The 17,575-nt window shown below is 36.0% G+C and overlaps 1 protein-coding gene and 1 pseudogene across 1 annotated transcript in view; both read left to right on the top strand.

Annotated features, from left to right (window-relative positions):
* The window catches only part of COL21A1 (collagen type XXI alpha 1 chain), a 165,119-nt gene extending 159,028 nt beyond the window's left edge, over positions 1–6,091 (top strand). Inside the window, exons 25-30 of the mRNA XM_087438735.1 lie at positions 982–1,014; positions 1,602–1,748; positions 1,837–1,891; positions 2,428–2,628; positions 3,413–3,490; positions 4,823–6,091. Coding sequence (XP_087294861.1) covers positions 982–1,014; positions 1,602–1,748; positions 1,837–1,891; positions 2,428–2,628; positions 3,413–3,490; positions 4,823–5,010 — 702 coding nt within the window. The 3' untranslated portion in view covers positions 5,011–6,091. The remainder of the gene's footprint in view (positions 1–981; positions 1,015–1,601; positions 1,749–1,836; positions 1,892–2,427; positions 2,629–3,412; positions 3,491–4,822) is intronic.
* Positions 6,092–6,167: 76 nt separating this feature from the next.
* The window catches only part of LOC147915733 (serine/threonine-protein kinase MARK2 pseudogene), a 28,280-nt pseudogene continuing 16,872 nt past the window's right edge, over positions 6,168–17,575 (top strand).

The following is a 17,575-nucleotide window of genomic DNA, read 5'->3' as shown; positions in this document are numbered from 1 at the left end:
TCCTGTGATTGTAATGACAAGCGATCTTCATGTATGGGCTCCCTAGTATTTATATCACTGGAAAAAAAATATGATGCTGTACATCATACTGCTTCTCTGATCTCTGAATTACCAGCAGCGAGTGGTTTAGGCATAGGACAAATAGGTTTTTCTTCCCTATTAATCACTTTTAATGGTATCTTTGCTTTCACTCATCTTTTATCAATAGTACTCAATCAAAATTTAATTTTCAGAACATAGACTTGGGAAAATAGAATACTTATATTAATCATAGAATAAAAGAATAAAATGCCTTATCTTACCTGATTTCAGTTTTAATTTTCATTAAAATAGTAATATATTTCAAATTCAGAAGAGAATTTAAATAGAATTCAGATAGAATCTCATTCGAACCTATATATTTGACCTGCAGCGTATGAAACTATTCATATCTAAGAATGAAACAGTTATGTAAATTAACATTTTTAAAGTGCTGGCTATTGTGGCTTCAGTACCAGCCTTAAGCAATCCCCTGGACCTCCAGCCAGTACTTCCTAGGGACCACGTCTTCATTTTTTCGCAGTTTGATTTTTGCTCAGATTTTTATAAATGTCTTAACTACTTTTCTATTTAGCAATAACCTTCTAATATTTACTACCATACAGCCCCTGTTTTTTTAAAAATAAACCTAATAATCGTATATTATTTCCATATTCATTTCTCCCTCTTGGCTCTCTATCAACTCTATCTCTATCAACACTCACAAAAAAAAAAAAAAATTAACATTTTTATATGACCAGTTAGCATATTGTCTAGTCATTACTCTCCTTTAAAAAGGCAAAAGAAGGTCTCTTGTATGTGTAATTCTGTCACTATTCTATCAATATTTTCCAAACTGAAAATTAAAGTTCAATTAAATATGTGGGAAAAGGTGCATGCCACATTACTAGTACTGTAGCTTGCACATTTATTATAGTTTTTTTTTGCTCTTAATTTTCAAAGGGAATTCCAGGGCATCATGGTGCAAAAGGAGAGGTATGTTTCTGCACGTGTTATGCTCCCTCTGTTCAGTGTTTATTGCTTGAATTTTCAATACTGTGCAAATCTAGCTATTGACATCGCAAACAGAAATGTCTTTCATGTTCTTCAGTAGTTCTTAAATAATGATTTCCAGACTATGTAGATTCATTGAATTAGCTATGAAATGTTATGAATTTGCCATTATTATTGGCTTTTCTTCTAGATTAGGAGCTAAGCTTTTTCTACACATTTTTCCATGAAGAATATTGTGTGTTTCCGTATTTGTCTATCTCTAGAATTTAGAATCCTTGAGAAAAGGACTGTGTCATGTTCATTGTTGTATCTCTGGCACTATACATATTGCCTATGCGATATACTCAATAAATAGGGAATATTTGTAGGATTGGATGGATGGATGGATCGATGGATAAGTGACAGTTTAATATGATAAGAAATTTTCCTCCTGATCAATAACAATATTTCCCATCTGTTTCCTATATAACTTACGTATATACATATGTATATCCTAAAGCACTTTAATGATGCAATGTTACCTTCTGAAATATTTAAATAGAACTTTTGAAGACTTCTTTTGGTTTTAGAGCGGTGAAAAGGGAGAACCTGGTGTCAGAGGTGCCATTGGACCAAAAGGAGAATCTGGAGTGGATGGCCTGATGGGGCCTGCAGGTCCCCAGGGGCAACCTGGGGAAACAGGTCCTCAGGGTCCTCCGGGATTGGATGGGAAGCCTGTAGGTATTCTGCTTCTTTCATAGTTTTCAGATTTGCATTGCTTTTTCTTAGTATGTACATGTTATAACTCCTAATACTTTGATGCAGGGGAGAGAATTTTCAGAACAGTTTATCCGACAAGTTTGCACTGATGTATTAAGAGGTAAGTCTCAAACATAGAGACTTTAATAACTTTTTTCAAATTACAAAAGTAATACAAATTCTTGGTAGAAATTATAAAAGATGTAGTTTAAGATAAAGAAGAAAATAAAGGGCATTTATAAAACCCTATCTTTTTTTCCTAGATGAGTATTTTTATAAAAATGAAATATATACATACCCTTTTGTAATCTTTTTAATAAAGCAATTTATAATTATTTCACCATTAATTAAATTTTCTTTTCTGACATAATTCTGATAATTTAATTCATAAATATGGATGTCTATAATTTACCAATTTCTTTTTGGGGGGTACTTTTACTTTCCCCCCCTATTTTAAGCAATTGCTACAATAAAATTATTGCACAGAATATTTCCATAGTTATGGAAATGAATGAATGAATATTTCCACAGTTAAATTCCTAGAAGTGAAATTATTGGCCAATAGTATGCACCTGTACATTGAAAAAAAATATTAAAGATATTATTAATACCCAGTCACCATTTAAACATAAGGGATGGGGTTTCTTTGTTTTTAAGCCCAGCTACCAGTCTTACTTCAGAGTGGAAGGATTCATAATTGTGATCATTGCCAGTCCCAACATGGTTCCCCTGGTATTCCTGGGCCACCCGGTCCCATAGGCCCAGAAGGTCCCCGAGGATTTCCTGGTCTGCCAGGAAGAGATGGTGTTCCTGGATTAGTGGGTGCTCCTGGACGCCCAGGTGCCAGAGGGTTCAAAGGTACTTAATTTGTGTGCAAAAGAAAATGAACAACAAAAAAGAATATTTTTTGTGTTCACACCCTACATTGATTTCATAGGCAAGAGTTTATCTTTATTTTCATGTTGACAAAAAATTTTTGTATCCCATGCCTTTAAATAATTTGTCAACTGAGTTAAAGAGCAATTATTCTATTTTCTTGAAACAATATTCTAAAATAAAAGTCAAAGTTGTGAAGCATGTGAAGTTACAAATTAGAAAATGTTGATAATGCATTTAGAAACTTTGCTTGAGTCCAATAAGGTCGTTAAACAGAAAATTACAGACACCATTTCCTTTATTTTGCCTGGGTAAATTCTGTTACCTTATTCAATTTTTTGTTTATGTTATAGGAAAAATTATGTTTTGTGGCCGAACTTCTAAATAGCCCACAACTTACTTCTCTTTGCCTTTGAATGTTTATGTGAAATGTTAGTTGGTAATTCTTCCCTTTTTATTTAATATTATATAAGCAATTTAGATGTTTCATGAAGTAATAAAAGAACAAATACGATTAAAAGAAAGGGCTAATAATCCCAAACAATTTTCCTTTTTTGATATTTAATCCCCATTAAATCTTTGTAGACCACTGATAATTTTAGAAATTTTTGCTTCAAAAATTCTGTTTCCCATAAGTAATAATAAATAGGTGTCAAAAGATTTACTTTTCTTTCAGTGTGTGTATTAACATCTTTGAAAGAAACAATCTGAGAGGAAGTGATTTTATAGAAAAAGTAAGCTTACTCCCATCTTTGACGCTCTGCAGGCCTACCCGGAAGAAATGGGGCAAAGGGGAACCAAGGGTTTGGGTACCCTGGAGAGCAAGGTCCTCCTGGTCCCCCAGGTAAGAGCTGGTCTATGCTCAGAAGTGTTGCTGCACGGGTTGCTTTAAGAAAATCACTATAAATCTACGTCAAAAAATTTGAAACCAAGACATTTGTTTCCTTTTTTGAGTGATTCACATTCAACACATTGAGCTCTAACTACTAGAATTTTTTTCCTATATTATATTGATGAGTCCTTCATGATTCTCTTTGGCTTATCATTTAGACTTAGAATACTACCCCTTAGAATAGTTCTCGAATGGTGTTAGTCACCCATGCTTATCTAGTGGATGTCACTGTTTCATCTTCACGATTCTCAGGGAAGCAGAATAATGCTGAAACAGACTCTTAAGTCAACATCTGCCAGCTGTGTTATTTAACTTTGCCGTGCCTTAGTTTCCTCGTTTTTCAAATGGTGATGAGATGTTATCTGCATCGTGACATTATGGGAAGATTAAATGAGTTAATACATGTAGCACTTTCAGAACAGTGCATGACAATCATAGTTATGTTTTCAATAAAGATGTACTATTATTATTGTTTTAGATCTTATTACCTCATGAGGCTTTTGGGTAGATCAAGCGATTTAATATTGTTTATGTAAAACACTTAGAACAATGCCTACAGTTGTAGTAACGTGCTAAATAAATGTTTAGTAGTAGTAGTAGTGAAAGTATTAATAGTAGGAAGTGCCCCAAACCACTCTGCTCCATCCCAAACCTGAATGTTTTGTTTTTGTGATTTTGAGTAATCAACTTTTAAAGGCTAGTATCCTAAGTTAACTCTCCTTTCTTTGAGCATGCTAATTGAACTAACTGTGCAATGGTTCACAAATTAGTGCTATAACACCTTTATGTGTTGATCACTATTATACTATGGTAATGACAATGTATTTAGATGTGGAAACTAAAAAATATGTATAATGGAAATAGTCATTTTTACTACAAATATGGCACAAAAATGACTTCATTAGAGTTTTAGCTTACTGATGTATCACCTGTTAATTTATAATAATATTGGCAAAAAAATATACCGAAAGGAAGAAATAAGTTTGGACAACCAAAAAACTGAAATTTTAGAATGTTAGCTCGTTGTCTTAATCAGCAGCATGATTGCTATATTAATATAGCTTAGACTCGTTTTACAAAATTTACTGATTACTTTTGAATAGTTCTTTTCCAAATGGAAGGTATACAGAATAACCAAGAGATTGCCTCTTGTTTTCACATTAGTACAAATATGTAAAATTTTCAAGAGATTTTTTTTTTCAGTTTAAATTTCTTATGGAATCAACTATATCACCATCAAAAACCAAACTCCTCTGTTCATATATTGCTAATGTCCCTTCTTAGGTCCGGAGGGCCCTCCTGGAATAAGCAAAGAAGGTCCTCCAGGAGACCCAGGTCTCCCAGGCAAAGATGGAGATCATGGAAAACCTGGAATTCAAGGGCAACCAGGCCCCCCTGGCATCTGTGATCCATCACTATGTTTTAGTGTAATTGTCGGAAGGGATCCATTCAGAAAAGGACCAAACTATTAGTGTCTGATGCCTCATTCAGCAACCTAGGCATGGTGCTTTTCTTCTGTGGTCTTTTGCATCTCAGGAAGATGATAACAGTAATCCCTTGAAAAGAAACTAAAGTACCTCGGTGTTTTTATTATTATTTTTTTCCTTAAGGAAAAATATATAAAAGGTCACATGTACTGATTTTAAAGGCTCCTCAGTAATTCAGAACCTTTAGATTAGTAGCATTAACTAAATCTCAAGGGTTTCTTGTAAGTCCATTTGTTTTAATCAAAGTTGGATATAAAAAAACCACCATTGCCTGTTAGCCAATTTCAGTCACTGTGAAATATTTCACATTCAGCCTCCATGCAGCAGAGTATTTGAGTTCAGTTTCATGTCTGTGTGAATTTCATGTCTCATATCTCATAGCTTATGCTTCTACATTAGCCAAAACATGGATCTGGTCATTGGAAATAAGATCAGGGCTGATATTCAGCTGGGACAGACTGTTTGCCATATCATTTACTCCAGTATCTGTGCTTGTTGTATAGGGGCAATGGACTGCTAGTTGTTCAATGCTTTGAATAATCACCTCTGAATGAGATTAATGGGTTTCTTATTACATTTGCAAATTCTCAAATTTGATTAATGATGATGCGAAGGAAGAGTATTGATTACATTGAGAATGGTCAAAATTATATAACATTAAAAACATTTTGGAAAAAAGTTTCATTGTACCCGGTCAATATGTTTGAAGGAAGTGCAAGTTCAGAGGTACTAAAAAGACGTTTTTCTTCATACTTGCTTAGTAATTGGAATGTTTGTTGTGTGCCTTCATTTTCCATTTCATTTATTATATGTGTATGTTCATATATGTTATCTTTCATTGTAGCAAAGCTAATGGGAATAAATGCTCTAGTTGAAAGGAAAGGTAACTACACAGATCCTATTATGTCTTGATACTTTTAGCAGACTTTAAAATATTATGAACAGTTTCTGTGTACTGTACTTAATGCTTTTATAAGGAGCATAATTTGAGATATTTCATCCGTATGCTCTAAATTTTGTTACATGCTTGTTATTCAAAGTACAATAAAGTTTTGTACAGGCCTGATTGCAGTGTCTTTTTATATTTAATTTTAACTGATTGTTGAGTGTATTATCCATATCACATCGTCATTTATTCAATGGATATAATTTAGTAAATTATTTACCCTATTCTTAAATAACAGGTTCATATGAAATAAGAATTTAGAAATTCAGTTGGTGTGCTACTCAGCTAGACAGGTGCAGTGCCTGCTTCCTGGCCCAGGAATGGCTGTTGATCAGTGTTTAGCTTTATTGGCATATGCCATTCTACCACTTTGATGAGGATCTTGGAGGAGACTGAAGTCCATGACGTCTAGTAGCGGAATTAGCAGAAGGCCTAGTTTGATGTTCTATCTCCAGCAGGCCCCAGGTATCTGCTTAGGCATAAGAATACTGCCCCTGCTAATTATGGTATTTGCTGTTAAGAGCCGGTAAAGGAGCAGAATGGAGTAGTTGGTATCATTTCTTCATTCATTCAATCAGCATTGACCCATGGCCATTAAGTGCCAGGACTGTGCCAGGAAGATAACAGCAATATAGTTACAGATTCTGGCCTGAGCGAACTCGTGTCTAATGAGGCACAGGTAAGTAAACAGGTGATTCCATTACATCCATTCTAAGAAAGGAGAAAGTGCTATAGAAATGTATAGGGTAATGCTGTGGACTGAACTGTGTTGCTCCCAAATCCATCTGTTGAAGCCCTAACCCATGTGACCATATTTGGAGATAGGGCTTTTAGGGGGGAATTAAGGTTAAATGAGGTCATAAAGGCAGGGGCCTAACCTGATAGGATTGGTGACCTTATAAAAAGAGGAAGAAGGAGATCTCTCTCTCTCCACCTGCATGCAGGAATAGCCGTGTGAATACACAGTGATAAGGCTACTGTCTATAAGCCAGGAAGAGAGCTCACCCTGATGGACTTCAGCCTCTGGAACTTTGAGAAAATAAATTTTTTTTGTTTAGGCCACTCAATCTAGGATACTTTGTTATAACAGACTGAGCTGACAGAACAGATGAGGGTAGGGAACGTTTCCTGAAAGATCATAAACTGAGATTTGAAAGGGTAGGAGGCATTAGCATAACTAAGTCATGTCAAGATAATGAAAATGAGCAAAGCTTGGGGGGGGGGTGAGAAAAAGCATGGAAAATTCCAAGAAAAACAAACCTCTGGAATATAAACCATGTTTATTTTCAGTGTCCTTGCTTTTAAAATTGGTATCTCAAGATGAAATATTTCTATAATTTATCACAGTATGTTACGTCCTCACATACTTTTGCCTTAGACAAATTTGAGACTAACCCATAATCCACTGATTTTTCAGAATGAAGAGGTGAATGATTTTGTCCTGTGAGCACATTTTGCACCATAGTGGCACATTAGCACCATGTGACAGGCAAGGCCTTTTAGTGGACTCATAAGAGCACGGCCTCTGTAGCAAGGTTGCCTGGCTTCAAATCCCCACTTTCCTTTTCTAGTTATAAGTCTTCAGAACATTTATTTACCTTTGTGCCTAAATTTCTTCATATGTTAAATGGGGAATATTAATAGTACTTAATAGTATTATGAGGATTAAATGAGATGAAACAAAAAAATTAATCAGTGGAATAAAATCAGTTTACCAGAGCCACACGGAAAATATGGGATTAGTGAATCTTGAGATGAAATATTTAAAAAAACTTATTTAAAACACTATATATCTGTATAACTAATACTGATGAACTTAATCTGGTTGATTGCCATTCAGAATGAAACTCTGTTTTAAGGGCAAAAACAATTCTTAGTAAAGGCAGTCTTTGCCAGATTTTGATCATCTTGGTCTAAAATGTAAAGTAGAAACAATTTAGGGAAAAAAACTAACAAATCCTTGGGATTTATAGTCTTGGGGTATTTTATTATCTGTATTTATTTTATTAACTATATTTTATCCCTGGTTCTTAGAACTTTACCAGGTAATTAGTAAATTTCCAATCTGAAGAAGTTTTCAGTTGGGATGGAGCTACAAATCATTCTTTGATCCCCAGTAGGGGGCAGCAAAATACACAGACACACACACACACGCGCACACACACACACACACACACAAACACACACAAAGAAGCTTTGGTAACCTTTTTCTCATTACATTAATCATATAAACTATCACTATATGTATTTAGCCTGAACATTTTGTCAGTTTTGTAAGTATGGTTAGACTTAGATCCTTAAAACTTAATTGTTCCAAAGAAGAAAAAAAACATGGTTTTCATAAGTTGAACTCCTAAACCCCAGTTAATGAAGCCATTTATATTTTGATGTCTTGCCTATCAGCTTTATCTTTAAATAGTTCAGTTTGTTTAATTAAAGTGCTCTGGCTAGAAGCTTTGATTAATTCTTCAGATTAATAAATTTATTGTCAAAGGAGAGGTTTGAAGCTCACTCCTGGTCTTCCTCAGTTACTGATCTGGCCTGTTGGTATTTTGGCTGTGTTGTGCCTCTGGGAGGCAGAAAGCTGTCCTTATCATTACCTAGAGATGACAGTGAAGAGTCACACCACACATCCTATCATCCTGGGACAGTTGATTGTATAAAATGTCAACACAAGAGATTAGCAGCTCTCTGGCTAAAGCACTGAGAGCCTAATACTTGAGGGCTGCAGGGCACGATGGGAGCACAGAGGGAAACTCATGTTGAGTCCGTCTAGTTTTAAGAGAAAAGACCAGAAATAAACCCATACTTTAGTTAAATTGAGCTGCAAAGCTTTCTCTGGAATGTTTTAACAAAACTTTATCTTTAAAAGGTAAATAGAAAAATTTAATTTTGACCCAAATAGCACATTTGAATTAAGGAATATTACTGTTCCTACTCACTAAAGTATTTCTGGGTTCTGCCTTCCCCAAAGTAGGTTTCACAGAGGAATTTTGAATAAATAGATTTCAAAAGTCTCGGATTGATATCTTAGATGAAAATGACAACTTGAAATAGCTCACTAGAGTCATTTTGAATAAGGCAGAACTGAGAAACAGTGACAGTGCTTTTCCATCATGCCCCCAGTTCAGTTGCCATTTCAAAATAGTGTTAAAAAATAAAATTTGAAAAGTGTCTACAGCTCTTATAGAGTGAAATTCAAAATGAAATTTTGAAATTTTTTTTACAACAAAAAAGGTAGAGTCATGTGACATGTGACCTTGGATGAATCTGATAACGTCTCTGAATTTGTTTCTTTATCTCTAAACAAAAGGGTTTAAGTTACTGTGTTTTTCCACCCTGGCTGTACATTAGAATCACGAGGGAGCTTTAAAAACATTCCCTTGCTTGGGCTCCACCACAGATTCTGGTGTGCTTGGCTTGCCTTAGAGGCAGAGAAAATAGCTATACAAAGGCCTTTAGCCAGAGAACACAGCTCAATGGAAGTGAAAGTAATTCTATATTTTTAGGTTTTAGAAAGCTGGTCGTAGAGGGTGGCAAAAGATAAGGGTAGAGATATTTGGAATGGGAAAAGGGATGGAGATGGAATGAGGAGATATCCAAGAATCTTACAGGATTTGAAGGAGGGAATAGCAGGAAGAGATTTGCCCTGCAGATAGATCAGTCTGGCTACAGTGAGCATAGATGAAACCAGGCAAGATTGGAAGTGGAGAAGCTAAGTGTCATTACAGTGGCACTGAGGTTGAAGGTGAAGATATAAGAGGATAGGACAGAGGCAGAAGGGATAGGAAAATAAAGGACCACCTATTGATTCTACTAAAATCATGGATAACTTCCAGAATGTACCCGCAGTGTCCTCAGTGGCTCCAGGAAGGTGAGGGCTTACTGTTAGAGTGTGAGATAAAGTATGAACCAAACGTTTTAGGCTTCCACCTGGTTGTTGCACACAGGATGAGCTTGTGCAGGGCTCATGGCTGTGTCTTCAAGGGGCCTCTCTTGAAAATGTTGGTATGGTCATCCTGAGAACCGTGGTCTGGAATGCAAACGGGAAGGTATTTATTTCAGGCTTCCTCTGGGGCAAAGCATGCCAGCCTGTTTTTTGATGCTAGCTCCGATAGTAACCAGAAATCTCCACTGCCAAGTCTTATTCACACCAGCCTTTTACTAATAACAACTATGAAATGTATCTGTTTTTCTTTCTCGCTGATGCCTGCTGACCTTAAATAGCCAGTTATTTCTCTAGCAAGAATGAGTTTATTCAGGATTAGCCAGGAATTGCAACTTCAGCGCTGCAAGCACGGGAAGCCACACGCAAGTCCCCCAACAGGAAGGAAGGAGAAACTGTTTTATAGAGGGAAAGAGGAAGTGGGAAGGGCTATGGTAAACAAAGTGTCCATTGGAGGAACATATGTGTAGTGGCTTTTCATTGGCTGAATTGTCACAGTGTCATTGGCTGAGCTTCTTGCCCGTCAAGAAGAGGAAGTCTTTCTTCCTCCACTGAGCTCTGGTTTCAGTGTAGTGGGCCAGAGCTCCCCCCGTTTTGGCGTCGGAACTCCAATTTAATGAGGTTTCTGTTTATTAATTTCCCCATGCCTAAGATTCAAAAAAATATCGTTTTACTCGTGCTGTGATCCTTTAAGAACATCTGATGGTATAAATGCAATGGGCATTTGTCACCTGCACAGGTGTAAGAACGTGATGGGTAAGTTTTAATTATATGACGTGGACACTGAGGTAAAGCAGACCATGTTTGATGAGGAGCTAAAAGTCTATGAAATGGGTGTCCTCTTGTTTGGAAACGCTCAATAAATCAAATTAGCTGATTAAATAAAAGGATATACCCCAGTCTCCCCAGATCGTCTGCAGTTGGCCTAAATTCTAGGACGAAACATCTTTAAGGGGAAGAAGCCCTTAAATCAGAAATGATGAATAAAAGTTTTTAGAGCCAAATCCCAGCGATTGTTAATGATTGCCGGGAGGAATGTGAAATCTAATTTAGATGTGATTTTCTTTGCCTTAGACTGAAGTGGTGAGATTAAGGGGATGGGGAGTAGACAGGGAAAGCGAGGATCTGAGCATGTGGGTTGGATTTAGAGGGAAATCAATTTGAAACTATTTTCCATCTGTGACCTCTCCTAGGGATTTTCCAGCAACAAACTTGATTCTGTAAACTTTAATAATAGCTTTATTCATCTTGGAATTAACTGTATGAAGTATGTAACTTGTATGTATTTTACATATTAAAGAAATTCAGGTGCAGATTTTTCACGGTTACACAGGAATTAGGGGAACAGTAAGAGTCCAAACCTAAATCCTTCTGTCTCCAGAGACTAGGCCACGTTCCATCGCATTGTCCTCTCCTGTGAGAACTGAAAACAAAGTAGGATGTTATATCTTTTACTCCCCATTTAAGGGATTTCCTCTATTTCTCCTCATGATGAATTTTATAACAGAAATCGTTAAAATTAAGTTCTGAACTTTCCTTAAAAATTATTAAAAAGGAGGAGCTTGGGCCACAGTGTCTAACTCATTTGTCAGTCGTTTGTGGTGTTAAAAGGTAAACTGAGGCATAGTAAAAATTTTGAGAGTTTACTTGAGGAAAAATAAATTCTAACCCTACAGGTGCCAAAACGGGGCGTGGTTAGGAGCGCTCCACCGACAGGAGCGGGAGAGACTTTTATAGAGAAGAGGCAGAAGCAAAGCAAGGGAAGTATTTGATTGGCTACAGCTTAAGCAGTTGCCTCATTGGGGAAGTTTAGTTGGCTGTTTGTGATCGGTTGTCCTTAGGTTTCAATTTCTTAACCTGGAGGCGCTACAGGCTTAGGTTTGGGTTTGCTTATGTAGCTGCTAAGGCCTTAAAGCCGCCTCAGTCTAATGGCCTCCCTGTTTAAGTAGTTGAGCAGTGGTTACCCTGGAAGGCTCCTACTAGAAACCTCTTTCTCTGGCAATATGCAATAAAACAAATATTTCCAGATCCAGAGCTTAAGAAATGTATTTAATAACTCATTCTAAATGACATGTGAAGAAGTGATAGAAACTAAGAAAATCAGGAGTATTTAGATGTAATTTCAGAAATGCCGTCAGAAATGTATTGTCTTTTCTCGGAGACTCATTAAACTTCTGTACTAGACAGAATTCACTGGACAATTGAGCCTTTGAGGATTGCTTAGCGCTCTGGAAAAAAAGGAATCGTTTGGTCCTTGCACAGACTGAGGCAAAATGGAAAGGGGGAAGCTTGCTTGGTGGGATGTGGCTCAGTAGAAAGGGCACATCCTCAAAGGTAGCTCAGGCGAGGCTTCACTGTAGTCAGGAAGTATACTTCAGATAGTATTCAGACAGGAACCCGTGAGAACGCAACGGTAGAGACTGGGGCGGGGATGGCCTTGCCATGGAGAAGAGGTTTTCCTCATAGCAGTGGACTCGCATGTGTTCAAAGGATAGACCTCCTGATGCCCACATAAGTGAAAAGATTGAAATATAGTTAATATTCTCATGTTTTGCTTCTGTAATTATGGGTCCAGGGAAACAATGGGTCTAGTTTAAAAAAAATTGGAGGAATAACGAAGGGAAAGGAGCAGAATGTAATGTTGGAGGATTGCTTTCATCACAGATCTTGTGAGTTAACTTACCATTTTTAGATGCAAAATGTTAATGCTAATTAGCATTTTGTTTATACAAATGAGTAATGCAGAAGAAAAAGTCTTTGGTTAAAGATGGTGTTTGTTGTGGATAAAAGGAAAGAATGTTAAGAATCGGTCAGACATTTTCTGAATTTATTTTCTTTAAAATTTCAGAAACATCTAAGATTCTTTGTTTCTAATCTACCTGCCCAGGGATCCCTTTGATAACAATATATTTAAGTTCACCTAAGAAAACTTACTTTTCCTTCTCAGCTTCTCTAAATTGAAGTGTCAACAGCTATTCTGGCTTTCATTTAACTGACGAAGACTCCTTCATGCGTTAAGAAATGGGAAGTTGGGGAAATTTTTAAGTCTTCATAGGAATAAGCGGCATCCATGAAGGAAAAATAGGGAAAAAAGACAGTTGAGTCTGGTTAGTTCTATGCCACATCACACCACGATCCCATTGTTCATTTTAAGGCAAACTCGTTAAAATTTTAGAGGCATTAGCTCACATAAGAAATGATCGCTGTCGCCAGTAACACCGGAGAGTAAAAGATGAATGCTATTGTCTGTCCCTGTGAAATGTTAATGGCCCCAGGCAGGTTTTAGAGTCCTAGGAGCCAAAAGGAGACCTGCTGAGTTCTTGAGTTCTGTCGACAGTCACAGTAGGAAGCCAGAAGAGAGACATTCATAACAGCAGCTACTATTGCTTCAGTGACTTCAAAAACGTCCCTCCTTTAGTGTTCACAGCTCCCTTAGGAGTAGGCAATACTATTTTCATTTTATACATGAAAACACTGAGCTTCATATGACTAGCAGTGATGAATCCAAGATTCAAACCCAGATCTGCCAGGCTCCAAAGTTCATGTTTTCAGTCTTAATATAACTAAAATGTGCTTTCTATATAGTCCACGTTGCAATGCAATGCCTAGTTGGTGATTGGAGCCCATCTAATCATTCTACTGCTGTGTTCATCTGGTAGAATTTTTCACTGCCTACAATTTATCTAGTTCATTTGGAAGGCATTGTACTGCCTTTTTTTTCTGTCCTTTGGAATGTCATTTGCAGGTTTCATTCAGAGTGACTATCTCAGGTCAATGTTGGGACCTCTCTCAAGTGTTCCACTAACATCCTAAGCATCCTCCCATGAGGGCATTTCTATTTTTAGCTCTGTTTTGCAGTTGTTTTTTGTCACTATCCCTCATGAGTCTGTGTGCTTCTTAAGGGCAAGCTTCATGCAGTGTTTGAAAATATGTTTTCAAGTACAGCTCTTGCCAAGGCTTGATTTGAAATTCTTTTGAACTATATTTGTTAGTGTAAAGATCATATAAAGGAGGGTAATGGTGGTGCCTTTATAAGCTGAGTTGAGCAAAATTCTTAGTAGAGTACCTGGAACACAATACGTATTCAATAACTATTAGCTATCATCATTACAACTTTCTGATGATTGGCTTCTATTAAACTTCCCCCAATGAGGAGAAGAACCACACAGGGAACCAGCAAGTTCTTTAGTAGCACAGGTTTTGGACAGAGCTGCTACCATTTTGTAACTGTGTGCCCTTAAACTTAGTCATGATAGTACCAATATTCTCATCTCTGAAAAGAGAACAGTGATAATATTTCAGGGAATTGTTTTTAAATGTGATAATTTTCAAATACAGAACAAGGCCCCGACACAGGGTAGGCACCCATTAGAGGTGAACTGTTACAATTACCAGTGGAGCTGGAGGTCTCAGGCTAGTCACCAACTTGTCATTTGTGGCTAATTGCTAAAGTATGGACAAGTTTGATCCATACAGACAATTACCAGATCTCATCTCAAACTTTGATCCTAACTCTTTCTCTGATCTTCCATATAACAGAGTTAATGAAGGCTCTTTGCTGGAATATCCTACCATCACTTCACTGTGGATGTGTAAAGTAGGATTCAGTATTTTCGTCCTTGCTACTTTAATGCCATCATCACCACTGGCAGCGCCACAGTAACCCCAGATCAGCTAGGAAACTACCGTCCTTTTACGTTAACTAAACAGGCTGCCTGCAATCTAGATTGTGGCTTCTATGGTTGGGATTAGCAGTGCCAGTAGGGAGTGTTGCATAGTTCCTCTGCTCCTTGACATATGTGATATGTGAATAAATCCATTTGACTTGACTAAGAGTGTGTGGAATAAAGCCTCATTGTTGCTGAGAACTGCAACTAGTGGTGAATTTTTAGTACTTTTTGGGGTATATTTTGTAAATTATTACTCCTATTTTATCTATTCACTCATTAAACTCATTCATTAACTCTTTGGAGATAAGTGAAAGTATTTACTTTCTTCTGTGATTCTGGCAAAACTGATTTTTATTATTTGAATGAAACTTACTGTGTCTATATAGCAAATGATGTATTCAAACATATTTTTTACCATTTTAAAATTTGTGAAAAACAAGAAGCACTGTGATGTCTTTTTTAACAACCCTAAATCTCATATTGTTGTATAGTAAATAGGAAAATAAGACTTTGAAGAATTTTAAGCATTCAAGCTAATTTAATGCTTTGAAAACACTAAACACTAGATAGAAAATTAGTCAGTTTAGGGGAAAAGTGAGGGGAGTGGGTAATAGGAAAAAAATACATATGTTGCTAAGGAAAATCATAATTCACAGTTTCTTTTTTTCTGATGTTCCACTAGTTTAATATTGGTGCTTTCTAAGGACATCACCACATTATCTAATTGTCAGTGGAATAATGTGGTTTTCTGGTGCCAATTTCTGTATTCCACAAGACTAACTGCCGATGAAATTGGAAGAGCTTGTTGAATATTAGAGATTCTGGTCTTTTGGCATGGGAATTAAAGAAAAGTATTCAACCACATAACTTTTTATGCCTAGTATTATCTAATTTCTGCATTGGAAATTGGCAAGGAAACATTCTTTCCCAAATATGTATTTACATGAAGATTTGTCTAAACGCCTATGAAATGAAATTTGTACATAATGTTACTCAGGGGAAAAAATTCTGAGGGCAAAAATAATTGCAGTGGTTTTGTACTTCTGATTACACAAAAGGTACTTCAAGTAAAAATAAATAAGTCCAAATAAATCAAATAACTATTTCTCCCTCCTCACTTCACAATTTTGAAATAGCCTGAAATGGGTTTGTGTTCTGTTTGTTCTATATCCTGCCTTTCTCTTTGCTCTCTTTTCCTTCCTTTTTGCCTACATAAAGCCCAAAATATAAACTAAAACTTGATTTTGTTTACTGTCTTCTAGTGTGGGGCTATTCTAAATAAATCTAATATATTTATTAGATGTAATTGGCTAACTTTAAAACAAAAACCAAATTTGTTGAGGCATAATTTACATACAGTAAAATGCATCCATATTTTGATGGGTTTTGACAAATGTATGTGCCCATGAAACCACCACCACAATTAAGATATAGAATATTTCCATCACCTTCAAATAGTTTTCTTGTGCCTTTTCTGGATAATTTATCCCTCTTCCAGCTCCAGGCAACTCCTGATCTGCTTTCTGTCACTATAGATTAGAATTTTCTTTTTGAGTTCCATATAAATGGAATCATACATTATGTAATCTTTTGTTTCTGGCTTCTTTCATTCAGCGTGTTTTTGAGATTCATCCATGATGTTGTGTCTATCAATAGTTTATTCCTTTTTGTTGCTGAATAGTATTACTTTGTATGACTGTATTTCAATTTGATTATTCATTCACCTATTTATGGAAAGTTGGGTTAATTCTAGTGTGGGACTATTCTGAATAAAACCTCTATGAACACTCATTTACAACTCTGTATGGAGATATCTTTCCATTTCTCTTGGGTGTTAGGAGTAGACTTACTGGATTGTATTGTTATTATATTCTTAACTTTGTAAGCGACTGTATTTTCTGGATATAAGTCCTTTGATATATATTGCAAATATTTACTTCAAGTTTGTGGCTTGCATTTTTATTTTCTAAATATAGTTCTTCAAAGAGTAGAAGTTTCAAATTTTTAGGAAGTACAATTTTATTTATTAATTTTTTTATAGTTTGTACTTTTTGTGTTCCATCTAAGAAACCTTTGCCTATCCTGAGATCATAAAGATTTTTTTTCTTGTTTTCTGCTATAATAGCACTGTCCTATACAAATTTCTGCAATGGTGGAAAACTTCTATATCTGCACTGTAGCCACTAGCCACATATGGCTACTGGGCATTTGAAATGTGCCTACTGCAGCTAAAGAACTAAATTTTTAATTTAATTTGAATTGATTTAAATTTAAGTAGCCACATGTGTCTAGTGGCTACTATACTGGACACCATGGGTCTAGAAGTTTTTATATTTTTAGGTTCAGGCAAGTTATGATCTACTTTAAGTCTTATATAAAGTGTGAGGTGAGGTTTAAGATACATTTTTCCCCAAAAGTGCTGTAAAGCACTGTTGAAAAGACTGTCATTTCCCCATTAAATCACTTTTGTCAGAAATCAATTGACCATAAATGTAGGGTATGTTCTGTTCCACTGATGTTATGTTTATCCTTAGGCCAAGACCATACTACCATGATTACTTAACTTTAGGGCAAGACTTGAAGTCAGATAGTATGAGTCTTCCAATTTTATTTTTCTTTTCCAAAGTTGTTTTGGCTATTTTAAATCCTTTGCATTTTCATAAAATTTTAGAAACTACTTGTCAATTTCTACAAAAAAGCCTGCTGGGATTTTGATTGGGATTGCAATGAATCTACTGGCTACTTTGGGGAAAATTGACATTTAAAATATATTTAGTCTTCCCATCCCTGAGCATGGTATATTTCTCCATTTAATTATCTCTCTATTTTGCTTCTCTCTGAAGCGTTTTGTGGTTTTCATTGTACAGATCTTATACACGTTATTTAGCAAAATTTATCTGTAAGTAATTCGTGTTTTTGGATGCTATTGTAAATGCAATGTTTTAAAAGTCAATGTCCATTTGTTCCTTGCTAATATAGTTTATAGAA

The sequence above is a fragment of the Ceratotherium simum genome, chromosome 13 (genome assembly GCF_057802395.1).
Source record: "Ceratotherium simum simum isolate JZ-2026a chromosome 13, ASM5780239v1, whole genome shotgun sequence".
Taxonomy (NCBI): Eukaryota; Metazoa; Chordata; class Mammalia; order Perissodactyla; family Rhinocerotidae; genus Ceratotherium; species Ceratotherium simum.
The sequence above is the reverse complement of the archived record's forward strand: the minus strand, read 5'-3'. Positions and strand labels throughout refer to the sequence as shown.